The sequence below is a fragment of the Penicillium waksmanii genome (genome assembly GCF_028829765.1).
Source record: "Penicillium waksmanii strain IBT 27052 chromosome Unknown utg000007l:1.0-4314555.0:1.0-4317578.0, whole genome shotgun sequence".
Classification (NCBI taxonomy): Eukaryota; Fungi; Ascomycota; class Eurotiomycetes; order Eurotiales; family Aspergillaceae; genus Penicillium; species Penicillium waksmanii.
The window spans coordinates 2,777,329-2,791,658 of NW_026643253.1; the positions used below are offsets into that span (position 1 = coordinate 2,777,329).

The 14,330-nt window shown below is 51.2% G+C and overlaps 6 protein-coding genes across 6 annotated transcripts; 2 read left to right on the forward strand and 4 right to left on the reverse strand.

Moving 5' to 3' along the window:
- Nucleotides 1–248: 248 nt before the first annotated feature.
- On the reverse strand, nucleotides 249–2,000 carry N7481_007871 (cleavage polyadenylation factor subunit CLP1; the record flags this gene model as incomplete). The annotated part of the gene is made up of 2 exons (XM_057267090.1): nucleotides 249–1,733; nucleotides 1,863–2,000. The coding sequence occupies 2 exons, from the start codon at nucleotides 1,998–2,000 to the stop codon at nucleotides 249–251; spliced, it is 1,623 nt and encodes a 540-aa protein (XP_057121291.1).
- Nucleotides 2,001–2,845: 845 nt separating this feature from the next.
- Nucleotides 2,846–4,520, reverse strand: N7481_007872 (KilA-N domain-containing protein; the record flags this gene model as incomplete). The annotated part of the gene is made up of 5 exons (XM_057267091.1): nucleotides 2,846–2,870; nucleotides 2,929–3,808; nucleotides 3,865–4,027; nucleotides 4,095–4,303; nucleotides 4,460–4,520. The coding sequence occupies 5 exons, from the start codon at nucleotides 4,518–4,520 to the stop codon at nucleotides 2,846–2,848; spliced, it is 1,338 nt and encodes a 445-aa protein (XP_057121292.1).
- Nucleotides 4,521–5,657: 1,137 nt separating this feature from the next.
- N7481_007873 (rho GDP-dissociation inhibitor) lies at nucleotides 5,658–6,466 on the forward strand (the record flags this gene model as incomplete). The annotated part of the gene is made up of 3 exons (XM_057267092.1): nucleotides 5,658–5,751; nucleotides 5,896–6,264; nucleotides 6,336–6,466. The coding sequence occupies 3 exons, from the start codon at nucleotides 5,658–5,660 to the stop codon at nucleotides 6,464–6,466; spliced, it is 594 nt and encodes a 197-aa protein (XP_057121293.1).
- A 2,520-nt stretch (nucleotides 6,467–8,986) lies between these two features.
- N7481_007874 (AP-3 complex subunit beta) lies at nucleotides 8,987–11,619 on the reverse strand (the record flags this gene model as incomplete). Its single annotated transcript, XM_057267093.1, has 4 exons — nucleotides 8,987–10,996; nucleotides 11,112–11,297; nucleotides 11,373–11,530; nucleotides 11,607–11,619. 4 exons carry the CDS (start codon nucleotides 11,617–11,619, stop codon nucleotides 8,987–8,989), a joined length of 2,367 nt encoding a protein of 788 aa, XP_057121294.1.
- A 311-nt stretch (nucleotides 11,620–11,930) lies between these two features.
- Nucleotides 11,931–12,572, forward strand: N7481_007875 (uncharacterized protein; the record flags this gene model as incomplete). The annotated part of the gene is made up of 1 exon (XM_057267094.1): nucleotides 11,931–12,572. The coding sequence occupies one exon, from the start codon at nucleotides 11,931–11,933 to the stop codon at nucleotides 12,570–12,572; it is 642 nt and encodes a 213-aa protein (XP_057121295.1).
- A 155-nt stretch (nucleotides 12,573–12,727) lies between these two features.
- Nucleotides 12,728–14,304, reverse strand: nuf2 (kinetochore-associated Ndc80 complex subunit NUF2; the record flags this gene model as incomplete). Its single annotated transcript, XM_057267095.1, has 4 exons — nucleotides 12,728–12,841; nucleotides 12,896–13,810; nucleotides 13,877–14,137; nucleotides 14,212–14,304. 4 exons carry the CDS (start codon nucleotides 14,302–14,304, stop codon nucleotides 12,728–12,730), a joined length of 1,383 nt encoding a protein of 460 aa, XP_057121296.1.
- Between the last annotated feature and the right edge of the window lie 26 nt (nucleotides 14,305–14,330).

Sequence of the window (14,330 nt, forward strand, 5' to 3'; positions counted from 1 at the left end):
TGAAAAATGGCATTGTCAGAGTACAATCAAAAAAGGCATTTATTCAAATAACTCGCCATAAACATTGGACCAGACCATCTTGTAAAATCAACAGCCAGTCACCTATAAGAGGGGGAAAGATAAGCAACAAAAAGACAATCCCCGAACTCCAGTCCTTACGCCTTGTCGTAGAGATCAAGGACAGGATATGCAAAATGTGAATGTGAATGTGAATGTGAATGCGAGTGAATATACTGAGGCGGGTGGTATCAGTTTACCAACCCAATAACTTCATCAGGCCAACGCTTAGCCCATATCATGGCTCGCTGAGGTACCCGTCCGCCGACGGGAGCGAGAACGTGAATCTTGCCCTTGTCGGGCTCAACACTGGCAACGTAGAGGAAGCCGATGATGCTCGCGTCGCGAACTTGAGCAGGTGTGGCCGTGGTGGGCACGTGGGTGATTGCCAGGAGGGTATTGGCTAGTGCTTGAGGAGCCGGTGGGAGGACCTTCTTAAGTGGGATATTGCTGGAACCGGCGTGATTCGGGGTGGAGGCAGGATCAACTGAGAGACCGACGATACCAGGGAGAGGTGTTGCGCGGTCTGATTCTGCTGGGTTGTTATTATCGCCAGCTCCGAATGAGTCGCCCATGCTGAGTTGGGAAGGATCGTATTCATCTTCGTCTTCGTCATCTGCAGAGGTAACTGTGTAATTGTAGACAGAGAGTGCGGCGAAGTCTAGTTGCGACGTATGAGGTGATAGTGTGACGGTCGTGGGAGAAGGGGAAATGACGGACGTGCCGAAAAAATAAGACTTGATTTGATATTCGCGGGTGGTCTTGAGGAATGCGGCGTCGCGGTCAACGCACCCGCCTGATTTGGATAGCTTCACGACTGAAATGCGTTCGTCAAAGGCGTCTGCTGAGGGGCTTGAGCTCGGCTTGTCGTCATACTGTTTCACCATGTTGCTGTAGAGTCTTTCAGATCCTAAAACTATGATTGTAGTGATGGCAAATTCCGTGACGATGTGGTTGATTATTTCCAAGGTGCCTGGCTTTCCAGAGCTCAGGATCCCTGGTGTGTCGACGATAATCCCCGTCTCACGGGAATCTTCATCCTCGGCCATGCGTCCTGTAACAGACAAAGCCAGTCGCGACACAATCGGTCGATACACAGACCCATCAGCGTCGAGGGGGCTGGGGTGCGGGTAACTGTAGACAAGAGGCAGTTTCACTGGTACAGAGCTAGGTCCGGACATTGGGGAGCTACCCCAACCCTCTTCGACATCTAGCATTGTTCGAAATGCAGCGGCTGTGAGAGTTCCGGGGACACTGAGCATTCCCTCGCTGGGGTCCAGATTCACTGCGATCGGCTGTCGGCCCATCTTCGTAGCGTAGGCAGTCAGAATCTTTGCTACAGTAGTCTTGCCGGCATTTTCGGGGCCCAGTAATAGAACTCGAGGGCCGTCCTTGCCGGAACCCTGAGTCTCGTCTCGCATCGTCTCGAGCGCAAAATGCGCATTCGCATATTCTACCATTGGCGTGTCCTCTGCGACGTATTCACTCTGACAACCTCCAGCACCGTGGCCGGCTGTCGGCGTCACCCCATCTAGGGTCGCTGTGTTTGTTTCGCCGGCGCTTACTTCTAATTCGCAGCCATACCAGGTGTAGATTGCGCCTTTCGTTCCGCAAAAGGTGTATGTCTGCGATTCGGCGAGTTCGGTGCCGAAGAGCTCAGCCGTGCCGGTGAGAAGCTACGATATCTCATGTCAGTCTTCCGAGCTTCGGTGCATTCAATCACAAGACCATGGAGCCGCAGGAGGCGCACGGCCTTGCAAGGTCCAGGGTCCACGATATGAAGGTTGGAAGCGAAATGCGCGTACTTTCACCTTAATGCTGTGTCCAAATGCGACTTCAAATCGCCATTCGGAACCTGCAGGCAGGTTGATCTGTGAGGGAGGGGCGGCAGCATGGTGCCTCTCCTCTGAGGGCTGGGTAAGCTCCAGGCCCGGGAGAGACATTTTGCGACCGGCTTTGAAGGTTCAGATGGAGCGAAATATGGCGGAATGGGGGAATCGAAGGTGTTGAGTGAACTGTTGCGAAGCATGGAGAAGATCCGCGGCATTTGGAGCTTCTCCGCCTGTTTGGACTGTTTGCATTGCGGCAACCACAGTGGGAGTTGTAACCACCTTGGAAGTACTAGTATAACTCTGACTATACTGGTACTACACAGATCTCTTTCATTACATTGAAGATAGTTGTTAGACATCCTTTCACACTCTGCCAATTTGAATAATGTTCTACTTTCTACTAGTAGTATTGGAAAAGCTTTGGTCTTTTTAGGTGAAAAAAAAACTTTGGAAGCTATCAGTAGGCTAACCCATTCTTTGACTCCATGGTGTCCAAGAAAGCCACACTAAACTTGAACAAAGGTGTTTGAATATTTGGTATCGGAGAGAGAAAGGGGAAAGAAGATTGGGAGGGGGCTGGGAGTGAATAGATTCAACATGGTCTCTTTAGTAGTTGGGGGGTTGCGTGGACGATCAAGTCTCGCGCAAGGGTGTAAAAACAGGTATTAGAAATGGTGATGGTTGAGGCAAGTACACAGCACAGTGAAAATAGGTGAGGACGAATATATTTATCATAGCGACAAGGGGAATGTTGGAAGGGGGAGCAGAGATCAGGAATCGCGAATGAATGGAACTCTGCTGTTGAACGTGAAGAAGCAACAATTCGAAGATTCAATAGCGAGGCGGTATCAAGGGAAATGTCAAGGTATATCTTTGGAGCAAAAGATAAACAAATCAATCCAATTAGGAATGAAGTGTCGGCCTCACCGACTCCAGCTTCGATCTGGTCGAAGGATCTAGAAGAAGTAAGGAATGGAAGCACTAAAGACTTCGTTAGTTTGAAAACTTGGCTAAATTCCAAGGGAAGGGTTCTACTCACGCAAGAGCAAAAGCTGCGGAGACACCAAACAGTGCACGATTGCGGACCCGCTCACGCTTGAGCTTGTCTTCTAGGACCTTGGCCTTCTTTGTTCGCTGGGCGGCCTCGGCGGCGGTCTCCTCGTCATCCTCCTCCGGCTTACGCTTCTTTGTCACCTTAGCGACTGAAGATCCTGTGGCACCCTCTCCTGCTTGGCTCTTGATGGCCTCCTCAACCATCTCTTGGGCTTTGGCGATCATCTCTTGCGTATCGGCGGCCGATGGAACCTCCGGCAGGCTGATCGGCACATCAAGCGAGACGGTAGTCTGAGTGGTAGTGGCTTGGTCGGCAACCTCTGCGAAGGCAGTAACCTCCACCTCCGTCTCCTTCCCCTTGGTATCCTTCTTCTTTTTCTTCTCGGACTTCTTTTCTTCCTTCTCCTTCTCCTCTTCCTCAGCTGCAGCTGCAGCTGCAGCCTCGGCCTCGGCAATGGCCTTCTTAGATTTGCGACCACGAGACTTCTTCTCGGGTGATCCACTCGTCTTGACCTCGACCTCTTCCACAGTCTCGAGGATAACGTTTTGTTCATCGTTCTCCAGGGAGACGGTGGTATCCAGGGCCTCTTGAAGACTATTGTTGGCAGCAGTAGTCGAAGGGGTGCTCAGGATATCCTTGATGGGGCGACCAGGGCGAGACTTGCGAGGAGACGAGGGCCTCTTGCTGGGAGAGACGGAACGGCGGCTACGACGTTGAGAAGGAGTAGCTTCCTCCTCGGGGAGCTCGAACTTGGGAGGCGGGGTGATATGCTTCTTCGCGCTAGACGGGCTCTGCACGATATCGGTGGGATCCAGTAGGGCACGAACCCAGTCGTACATCTTGTATTCCCTGGAAAGCTCAAGAGCTAGAGACGTATGGTCAGCACCCGTTGGCTTGGTGTCGCACGGTGAGATAGCTTACCGAATAGAGGCGAGATCCAGACATTGCCGGCAACCTCTTCCTGGCTTGTGAACTCGCGCGACTTCAGATACTCTCGCTCTGTCTTCTCTTCCTCGGTCTTGGCCCACGGGAAGGCAATTTTGAACATGCCAGTGGCGCTAACGAAGCCATCCTTGCTCCTCCGCTATTTTTAAAGTAGGTGGTTGATTAGCGACGGAATTTCTTGGATCAGACGGCTAGGCGCAGCTTACCATGAGGAAGTAAGTCTCCGGGTGCTGGGCAGCATTGTGTGAAGGAAAGATTTCGGAGCCCTTCAGGTCCTTGGGCAAAGGTGCCCGCAAGTGGGCATATTCGAAGAGGCCAAGGTTTTCGGGCTTGGTCGCATTGGAAGTACCAATTTGCGCGGCCTTAACAGACAAGTTGGTCTTCCCAAGGCGACGGCGCGAAAGAAGATCATCGTCTATAATGAGAGGCGCAAAATGGCACGGATTAGCGATGGTCGTTTGATGTATGTGTTGAGAGGGGGGATGATTGAGGAGGGGAGGGGAGGGGAGGCCTCCAATGCGCGCATGCGCGGTTGCGCGACTACGCGCCTATGGGGTGAAGTGACACCTACAGGTCGGTGAGGCATCAGCCAGGATGTGCGGGTTGTTCTTCTTGGGGAGAGATCGCGACATGGTGGGCAATAGCGACGGGTTGAGACAGGGAAGATGTCTTAGAGGAGGATGCGAAAAGGAAACGAGATGCGCCAACGGCGACCACGTAGCAGGCGCGTCGGCAGATGAAGTCACGGGTCGGAATTTTCAACCGAGAACAGCTGCAAACACTCGGGGCGAAATTGGAACGAAACAACTCGAGTGAGAAAAAGAGACCGATTGACAAGCACCAAAGAGTCAAAAAGTGAGATTCACGAAGATCAGGGGAGAAAGGCGACGGGATGGAATTGAATTATTGGGGCACTTTCCTACACCGTATGGCACTTTTCCGCATCCGGGATGGTCCAGTTTGGTATTGTGTATTGTCCGTGTATTTATGGGATGTTATTGGCCAATGCAGGTCTGTTACGGTCACAGCCGTATACCGCTGTTGGGTGGGCGTTGGCCCCGTGACCTGCATTCTTTGAGAGGTGAAAGGCGAACTACAAGTAACTATGAGTATAAGTGTTCCTATGTGTGATTGAGTACTAGAATACTACTAGTACTACTAATATAACTCTATAAATACTATGGGTGTGAGTATATATGCTATATCGTTGGAGAGTATAGTGGTCAGCCAGACTACTCCCATCGGGCATCCTTACAACTGGAACTAAAAGGCTACGTGTATCCATCCAGGTACTTGCTCCATTTGCTCCATTCACTCCGTTCTCCGTACTCCGCAGGTTACCATCTGTCTCATATACAGTAAAGGTGGTCCCTAGATTTTGGAAACTCGACCATTTGAAACCAATGCTCTATTTATATAATTATATTTTTATAAAACCTTCCAATGCTGCTCATATACCCACAATTCCAAAATGACCGGAAGGGGAATAAAATAAGCTCGCATTGCGCGTCGCATGCACAGTAACTCACTGGCGATCCGAATAGCCTCGCCCCTCCGCCACCGCCTTTCTAACCCCACCAGACACTCTCTTGTCAGGAGACTGTGCCAGCTCCTTTTCTTTCCTACTAGTACTCTTGCCGATTCCCCTCTTCTCTTCCCCTCCCTACATCTCATTGCCTCTTTGCTGCCCAACTTCCTCTATCTGTTCCCACTCTTGATTCCCTGGTTCCGACTTTCCCCCACGTGTGCCCCGCTATCAACAATCAACAATGGCCGACCAACACAACGACGATCTCGCTGCCACCAAGACTGAGGGTTTCAAGGTCGGTGAGAAGAAGACTCTCCAGGAATACCAGGAGCTTGGTGCGTTACACTTCCCATCCCCATTGTCTCGTCTACTACAATCATCCACTCCCAATCCACCCATTGCTGCACCTCCGTCTACATACAACTAGCCATCCAGTCTCTACACCGTCACCAACTGATCAATCCTCTTCTCCTACACAGACAAGGAGGATGAGGCCATGAACCGCTGGAAGGCCTCGCTGGGTCTCAATGCCGGAGAACCTATCGGCCAGCCCGGCGACCCTAAGTGTGTCATCAAGTCCCTGGCCCTCGTTGTCGCCGGTCGTTCCGACGTCGTGATCGACCTTTCCACCGAGGAATCCGTCAAGACCCTTAAGGAAAAGCCCTTCACCATCAAGGAGGGGGCCAAGTTCAACATCAAGGTTACCTTCCAGGTCAACCACGAGGTTCTTAGTGGTCTCAAGTACGTCCACGCCGTGAAGCGCAAGGGTATCCGCGTTAGCAAGGATGAGGAGATGCTGGGCAGTTATGCCCCCAGCACTACCGTGAAGCCGATCTATTCAAAGGAGTGTACGTATTTGCCGTGGCCTGACCGCCATCTCTGACCCATGACCCCCATACATAGCTGACCATTCCAATAGTCCAGGAGGAGGAGGCCCCCTCCGGCATGATCGCTCGTGGTCACTACAATGCCACCTCCCGCTTCGTCGATGACGATGACCACACTTTCTTGCAGTTCGAATGGTCTTTCGATATCACCAAGGACTGGTAATCGAGGGGATACTCTTGGACTCCCTGTGTTGACTTCAATTGAGCGGCCTCTTGTTTCCAAGCGTGACGAATTTCCTTGATACCAAAATCCTGGTAGAGATGGTCCCCAGTCTGGGCCAATTACTGCACATTTAACAGACTTTCTCGCGCACACACACACACATGCACATACATCCCCCACGGTACCGACTTAGGACGAACTCGTGGGGTATACTTCATGTCTTTATGTTTATTTGTTTGCCATTTCAATTTCATCTCCGACTGTATGGCAGAGAGTATATCTTTGTATGCCTATGGCCCGTTTGTTTTGGTCTTTTCCCACTCCCCCAATTCAATTCGTATGCAAAAGATAGTAGGAAACGCTGCTCGATGGGTTGTAATGTGCAGTCCATAGTTTTCTACCCTTCTCCCAAACTCCTGTACGGTGCAATTGCAAAAAAGTCAAATCAAACAAAAAAAATATGAGATATTACACCTCCAGGGGTATCACAAGAAATAGTCAATCGTCGGCTGAGAATCCCTGTTCTGCTGGGCCTGCTGCTCGCTCCGATGCACGTCATTTTCGGGCGCCGCGTCGAAGATATTGAAGTAACGCTGCATTTTATCCCCAACCTCGAGCACACTGGCGAGGTTTCCGCAACGGTAACAGTAATTGGGTGCGCTCCAGACCGTGCTGAGTCGATCGTCAAATAAGACTTGGTATCCTTCGTTACAGAGCTGGTGGGCTCGCAGAATATGAGACATGTTGTTGACCTCGAGGAACTTCCGAACCACCTGCGCTCCAAATGTATAGCCAGCACCGCGAGGCGAAAGGGAGAACTCGTCGCGGTCCGGGTCCGGGTCGGACCAAACTAAATCGGCCATGGGGCCTTCGTGCGGAATTTCACGGTATCGGTCGAGGATCTTGATCTGATCAATGGAGTGAATCGAGGGGGAAAGACCGCCGTGCACGCAGAATATCTCGTCATTGATAACCACGCTCAGCGTAAGGTAGTCAAACATGTCGGTGAAGTAGTGCCATACGTTTGCATTTCCGTATTTGCGAGCACATTCGGTATAAAAGCCATAGGATTGTGTCACGCCACGGGACTCGTGATTGCCCCGGATTAGGTGAACTCGTTGGGGGTATCGTAACTTGAGACAGATGAGCAAGGTGATGGTCTCTACGCTGAATAAACCGCGATCTACATAGTCTCCTGTTCGTCATCACCAGCAAACGTCAGCAATCAAGTTCGTTCCAAGCAGCGAGAGCCCCGGCCCTCCGTCCGTATATACCCAATGGTATTCAGAGCGGTTCAAAACTAACCAAGGAAGAGGTAATTCGTATTCGGACAGAAACCGCCAATGCGGAATATCTCGAGTAAATCGAAGAATTGGCCGTGGATGTCTCCGACAACTGTAACGGGTGCCTGGATGTGAACCACATTGCTCTCCTTCATCAATAATTCCTTGGCTTTCGCACAGATCGCCTCGATTACCGACTCGGCCAGGAGTTCTTTACGGTAGAGTCGCTCGATGCACTCATCCAGATCGACAGTTCCTATCCGACTGTTAGTGGATTCTTTCGAGCCTGTTGCAAAATGCTGCCGAGTTCTATTCAGCCCGGCCGCGTTCCTCGCACTTACTAGGAAGACCCGGCATGGTGACGTAGTGTAGAGCCCTGGCAGCCGATAATTTTCAAGTTCTCTTGTATATTCCCTTCAAGCAGAATAACGGAATATTTCCACTTGATCGTGTATTGGACTGTGCCAAACGAACAAGGCGAAGCTGTTGAGAGACAGGCTGCGGTGAATGCGAATGCGGAGGGGTTCGTTGTCTGTGGAATGCTTAGGGAGGGAAAGCTCGGCACAGAGGGTATCGGAGAGACGGAGGGGGTTCAACGAAGGATTAATTTGGACGGCGGGTGAGTCGCGGGCATCATGATATGAAGCAGATCCGCACCTCAACAATTGCGCTCCCAACTCAGAGAGATCAGTGTGGAAGGTTCGGTCCAGCTGGGCGCCTCGGGGTCACCCGCGTTCTGCCATTGGCTACCGCCTGGGGACCTCCTTGTACCTTGCACATGACCGGGATCTAGTTAGGGCATCTCTGGGGGTAAGAGTATGATTTTCAAGGTATATGAGCTTTGTAGGTAGTGGAACAAGCTGGTGAAAGCTTGAAGGCGTCGATGTATCAAAATTTTAAGATCCTGATAACTTGAATCCTCTCAGTCCGGAGGGTGCCAGTGAGCTCCAAGTCCGAGTCCTTCCTGCCCCGGAGCCATAGAAAATATATACAGTACTAGTACTACGAACCATAGTATGAATGCTTCAAGTTCCAAGGTTGAACCCCCGGTGGAAAAACTTCTACTAGTACTACTAATTTTGTATAATGAACATTTCAAGTATTTCCTCCCTATTATATGAAGGCCGAGGTTTCCCGTATTTGCTGAACATATCATCCAAGGTAGCTCTAGATGTAGCGCCCTATCTATGCACATGACCCAACACCGGCTACCAACCAACGATGATTTCATCCAACTTCAAGGCTTCGAGCCGGGTTGTGTAAGCAACTGCTGCGCCTCTTTATGAACAGCCTCGCTCTCAGAATCGGTCTCATCCTCATCCTCATCCTCTTCAGAACCGGATTCTTCTTCCGAATCGGTCTCTTCCTCGGACTCAGTTCCGGACTCGCTCTCTGTCTCTGTCTCCGACTCTGTTTCTTCCTCTTCCTCATCGAGCCACTGATCCAGATTCTTCTTCCCAACAGCTGCACCTGTTGCAGCCTGCCGGCGTCGCGGGTCAGTGGTCTGATGTTCACGGAGCGCTTTGTCTAAACGTTCGCCGGCGGTCATAGAAGCTTGAAGCGAAGGTGCCTCTGTCTTGACCTCTTCCATGCGAAGACTTGGATCAGGCTCTTGTCCTGCCTCAACCCAAGGAGGAAGGTTGGTGTAACCCCTTAGGCCATGGTAGCCAGCGTCAGAACCAACAACAAGTGTTGCAGTTCCAATAAGCAGATCCTTGCGAGTTTCCGAAGGGCTTGGGGCATGGGGAACGGGCTTGGGCGCCAAAAGTAGCAGATTCGCTAATTGGGTGGAAGACGGGCTGGCGAGGAGGGCTTTGTAGAGACGGGCGCGATCGCGTAGATCATATGAGGTGTCGTAGCGAGCAAGAAGGAGAATATAGCGCCATAGTAAAGTAATACGGTCCTCTCCGTCTTCTTTCGCCTCAATCTCTCCCTTGTCATTTTCTTGTACGTCAATGGCGTCATCGCCGCGTTTCTCTTCTTCTGCTCGCTCTTCGCTCCATTCGTTGCGGATTTCCTGTTCGAGGTTCGCGGGGCGTTCCGAGAGAGATGAAGAGCCGGCCTGCGTTGACTCCTGTAATGGGTTTTGTAGGAGATGGTGGAGATATACCTTTGCACCAAGGAGTACGATCTGCTGCTTGACAACCTCCGGCTCATCGGCAAAGCTTTTGATCAAGATACGGAGAACATCCGGCGCAATATTATGTCCCGGGTCCGCGCCCGCAAACTCACCAACCAGCCAGATGATGGAAGCCCGGGCATCAGGATTGGTTGTGGTTCCAAGGTGCGTGATGAGTTGAATGACAGTCTGCTTATGCGAGGTCGGATCTTGCTGAATCAGGTGGCGGATGACAGTGAGAGATTCGGAAACAAGGTTCCCATCCAGACTAGCGACCTGGCCGAGAAGAATACGTAGGCACAGGGCTGCAGTAGTGGCGTCTCCTTGGGCACAGCGACCAAGAGCTCGTACACTCTCTCGAACCAGTTCAGGGTCAGTACCCTTAGAAAAGTGCTCAAGCTCGCTGATGATAACACTCTTCCAATGCTTCCCGCAATGGGGAAAGATGATCGTCAGAACCTCCAACTTCAGGCGCCAGATATGCGGGGGATCATTGGCATGAATTAGAAAGTGGGCAATATATTTCGTGAAAGGCTTGGGCTCCCTCAAGGCAACGGCAACAATGTTATAGAGCGCGATGAGTTGCATGTCTTGCGGACTTCTAAGTAGAGCCACAAGGGGACCGATGGCTGAGATGAGATATTCCGAGGGTGCAAGGTAGAGGAAACAGCGAACCACACTGACTATGACGGCCGAGTTGCGATTATGAAGCAGCAACTTACAAGCCCGGAGAAGGAGTTCAAGGTCAGCGTCAGTTACTGGTACCTCATGGCCCTCGCCATCACTCTGAGCGGGCTGGTTCTCCGTTTCTTCATCATAAAAGGGCTTCGACACAGTCGCCTTTACCCTTTGAGTTCGACGAGGAAAGCATTGGCGGGCGTAGAAGGTCAGCAGACGAAGAGTCGCCAGTTGGCCCCATTCATCCATATCGACGAGCTTCTTGACGAGGCTGCGGTAATGCTTATGAACCAAATCAATCTCTTCCGGGCAAACCTCTAGAAACGCAGCAACCGCCGGACCCACGACGAAGTATTGTGTATCCCCCAGGAGGGTTGCGACATACCCGGTCAATTGTGGCAGCGTATTCGGATCTAGACGGTAGCATTTCGGGATAGCCAGTGCAGCAGCCTTGCGCACTTGGGGGGCTCATATCACCGCATCCTCTCTTGATTGCTAATGACACAATCTGACTGATGACCGGTACCCGGATTCCAGACATGGTCCTTAGTGCCATCACTCGCACCTGAGGATTTTGGTCGGTCAGGGACTTCTGGATCGCGTTGATAGACAGCAGCGCCATGTCCGGCTCGGCCTCCGCATGATGTACCAGGTAAATGTAGACCAGTTTCTTGATCTCGAGGTTGGCGCTGGCTGCATTCTTGACGACAGCCGAGAAGAAATCGAGAGAAGGTTCGGAACGGTACATCAACTAGAACAGAAATTCAACATTGTTAGCGGACATTTCTCCAGTTCGTAGCGGTTCGCCATTACGACATCACCATACCGAAATGACCCTCCGCAGCCCATCCAGAGTTTCCTTCTCATGGCGGCTATCCAGAAGCTTTTTGATATGAGGAATACTATAGGTGCGTGAAGAGTAGTCGGTATTCGAGCTTCGATTGCTTGCTGCGGACTGTGCAGCCTCTAGGGTGAGCTCTCGAGCTATGCGCACAGTGAAGTCACACGGTCAGCTTCCGTGCCAAGAAGAAGCGCTTGCGGCCCTGGCAGATCGGCTTACCTGTTTCCAGCATCGAGGATATCCTTGAAATAGTCTCCATCTTAAATCCAGCGTCCGAGGGGCCCAGTCCAAGGAGCGCGAGAATTGGCCGAGGGAGATGTGGAAGATAGGGGGGGGAGAGCGAAGGCGGAGGAGCGTGACCTCCGCGGGAGAGGCGATCTTCCGCGCTGGCTGGACCGAGTCCCAAACTTATTTCTCAACTCTTCCCCAGGCTTCCCAATGTCTGTCATATGAATCATGATTTCATGTCGGATCAATCGGATTTCGAGCTCTACGATGCGATTTGAACTGCGGTCCCGGAGCAGCTGATTCTTCAATGACATTATGGTTTCAACACCGACCATCTCGTTTTGTGACCTAGTCACAGATCTACTCCAACGATTGTTGAAGACCTGCAAAATAACTCGTCTCATTGTCTGCGGTACCAGAACCGAGTTTCTCGTTCAACTCTCTGCGACCATCCGAAATCAATCTACCGACCCGAATGCTGAATCCAGTCATGATCTTCTTACAAAGACAATCGGACTACTGGCCAACTCGAGCAAGATTCAATTAGCGTTTTGTCCTTCACTGGAGAGCCTTCGAGCATATCTTGCGGTCTTTACTTCGGTACATGGTGCCACCATGGAAGAGGAAAAATTGGAGAAGCCGCAGGTTCTTGCAATCCTGGATCTCGTGGCTTTACATGCGACAACGACCGAGTTCTCTGCCCAAGGACTATCAAGAACACTTGCCACTGCGGTCGAGACTGCATCCCGCGCAGAAATTGATTTGGTTCTCTGTGAATGCACTAATGCGGTACACCCTGCAAGTTCTGACTGGGGTTCAAGATTATGGGATACGCAAGTTCCGCTACTTAATGGGTCCCTACGAATCCGCAGCGAAGACGGAGGTTGGGGCGGACGTGGTTTGCCCATTAAACAAGTTGTCGAGCGCTGGTTTGAGTTTGACCAGAACAATACATAATAGAAATGGGATGAATGAATTGATGAACATGAAATTCGAGCAAAAAAGCATCGTAATATGAACCAACTCCATAAAATGAACATGTACTGCCCGGGTATCCTAGAGCCGACCGCTGAACTCCTGTTCCAAAGAAAAAAGCTACAAGTCTTGGTTTTTCACAACGACTTCTCCATCTCTGTGATATAGAGTTTAATATGCGACTCCAGTTTGAGGTACTGGTCATGGGCTGATTGGATTTCACTCTCAATGTTTTCCTTGAGATCAGCCATCTGGAGGATGGGTTAGCAAAGTTGCTCACAATAATGGGGACACTGAAGTCATACCTTCTTCTCTGTCTGCTCAATACGAATGCGCCTCCTTTCCATATCGCGTTGCTTATCCGCACGCTCCTCGCGCAGCTGCTTTTGAACGTTACGGAGCTCTTCCATGCGCGCCTGCGCAACCTCAGCCTTTTCCTGCGCATTCCTGCGGAGTGACTCGATTCGATCGTTTAATCGAGTGAGTTGTCGCTGAAGCAGATGTTCGGTCTGTTCTACCTCTCGTACGCTGTTGCCTCTGTCCGAGATAGCCTCTTTATTCCGAGCGGCATGTGATTCCTCCTCGTCTTCCTTCTGCATTTCCGTCGCAATTTCATCGAGCAATTTCACACATGCTTGCACATCATTCGAAACCACAGTGAATGTATCTGAGGAGGTCTGGAGCGCCCTAGCTCGCTTTTCCATCGCATCAATCTGTGCCTTCTCGCGCATCAAGTTCTCCGCCAACTCGGTCAACGTAGATTGTAACGTCGCCGGAGATTCAAGAACATAGGGTCGAAGTTTCTCAGCTTCTTGTCGGGTGCGAACTGTCTTCTCGGTTTTCTCCTCTAGTTGTTGCTGCCGACGCGATCGCTCGGATTTGACTCTTTCGAGATGGTCTGCCACTCTTGTCTGCTCCCGACGGAGCTCCAAGAGACGAGCCTTCAGCTCGTCATTTCGGGCCACCTTTTCGCGCACCTGCGTCTCATTGGCTTGTTGATCTCGTCGCATCTCCGCTAGGCGCTGCTCCATTTCTTGATTTTCCATGTGTAGAGTCTCAATTCGTGATTTGGTCCTCTCGGTCCTGTTGAAGTGCTCATCGATAACGGGAGCTTGGGATTCGCGGAACCGGACGAAGTTGATGAGATAAGAGAAGATCTTAATTAGTCGGTCGTGAGTCGGTTTGGTCATGTCGGTAAATGTAAAGTCGTTAACACCGCACTTGAAGTCATTAGAATCAGCTGAGCAACCATTTAACCCTCACTGACGAGCACAGGGGCTACGTACCTCAGCTAGAAGTTTCCGGACATTCACAAAGAAACCCATGAGGTTTCGCGTGTCATTGGGAACAATATCGGGATAGTCGCCGCAGATATCTTCAGCTGCCACATGCATAGCAGGCTCGACCGTTTCGCGCGTCGTGTTCATGAGGAGCTCTGCGAACCATTCGAAGACCATCTGGATTTGCTGGGCGTTGGGTTTGGCGAGATCTGAGGGACCGAAGGGAATTCCAATGTCATTGATACAACCTGCGATTTCTTTGTCGGGCTGCTATGGTGTTAGTGATATATTCGCCAGAGGCCCGAAGTCTTCCGGCCCCGGGTCTAAAAGGTGCAACTGACCAGGCGCATCAATGCGTCATTATCATCTTCCTTCTTGCGCCGATTGTGAGGCTGCTGGGTACCAGCCATGCTCATGCGATGGTTGTATGCCATCACGTCGGACGTATGAAGCGATCGGT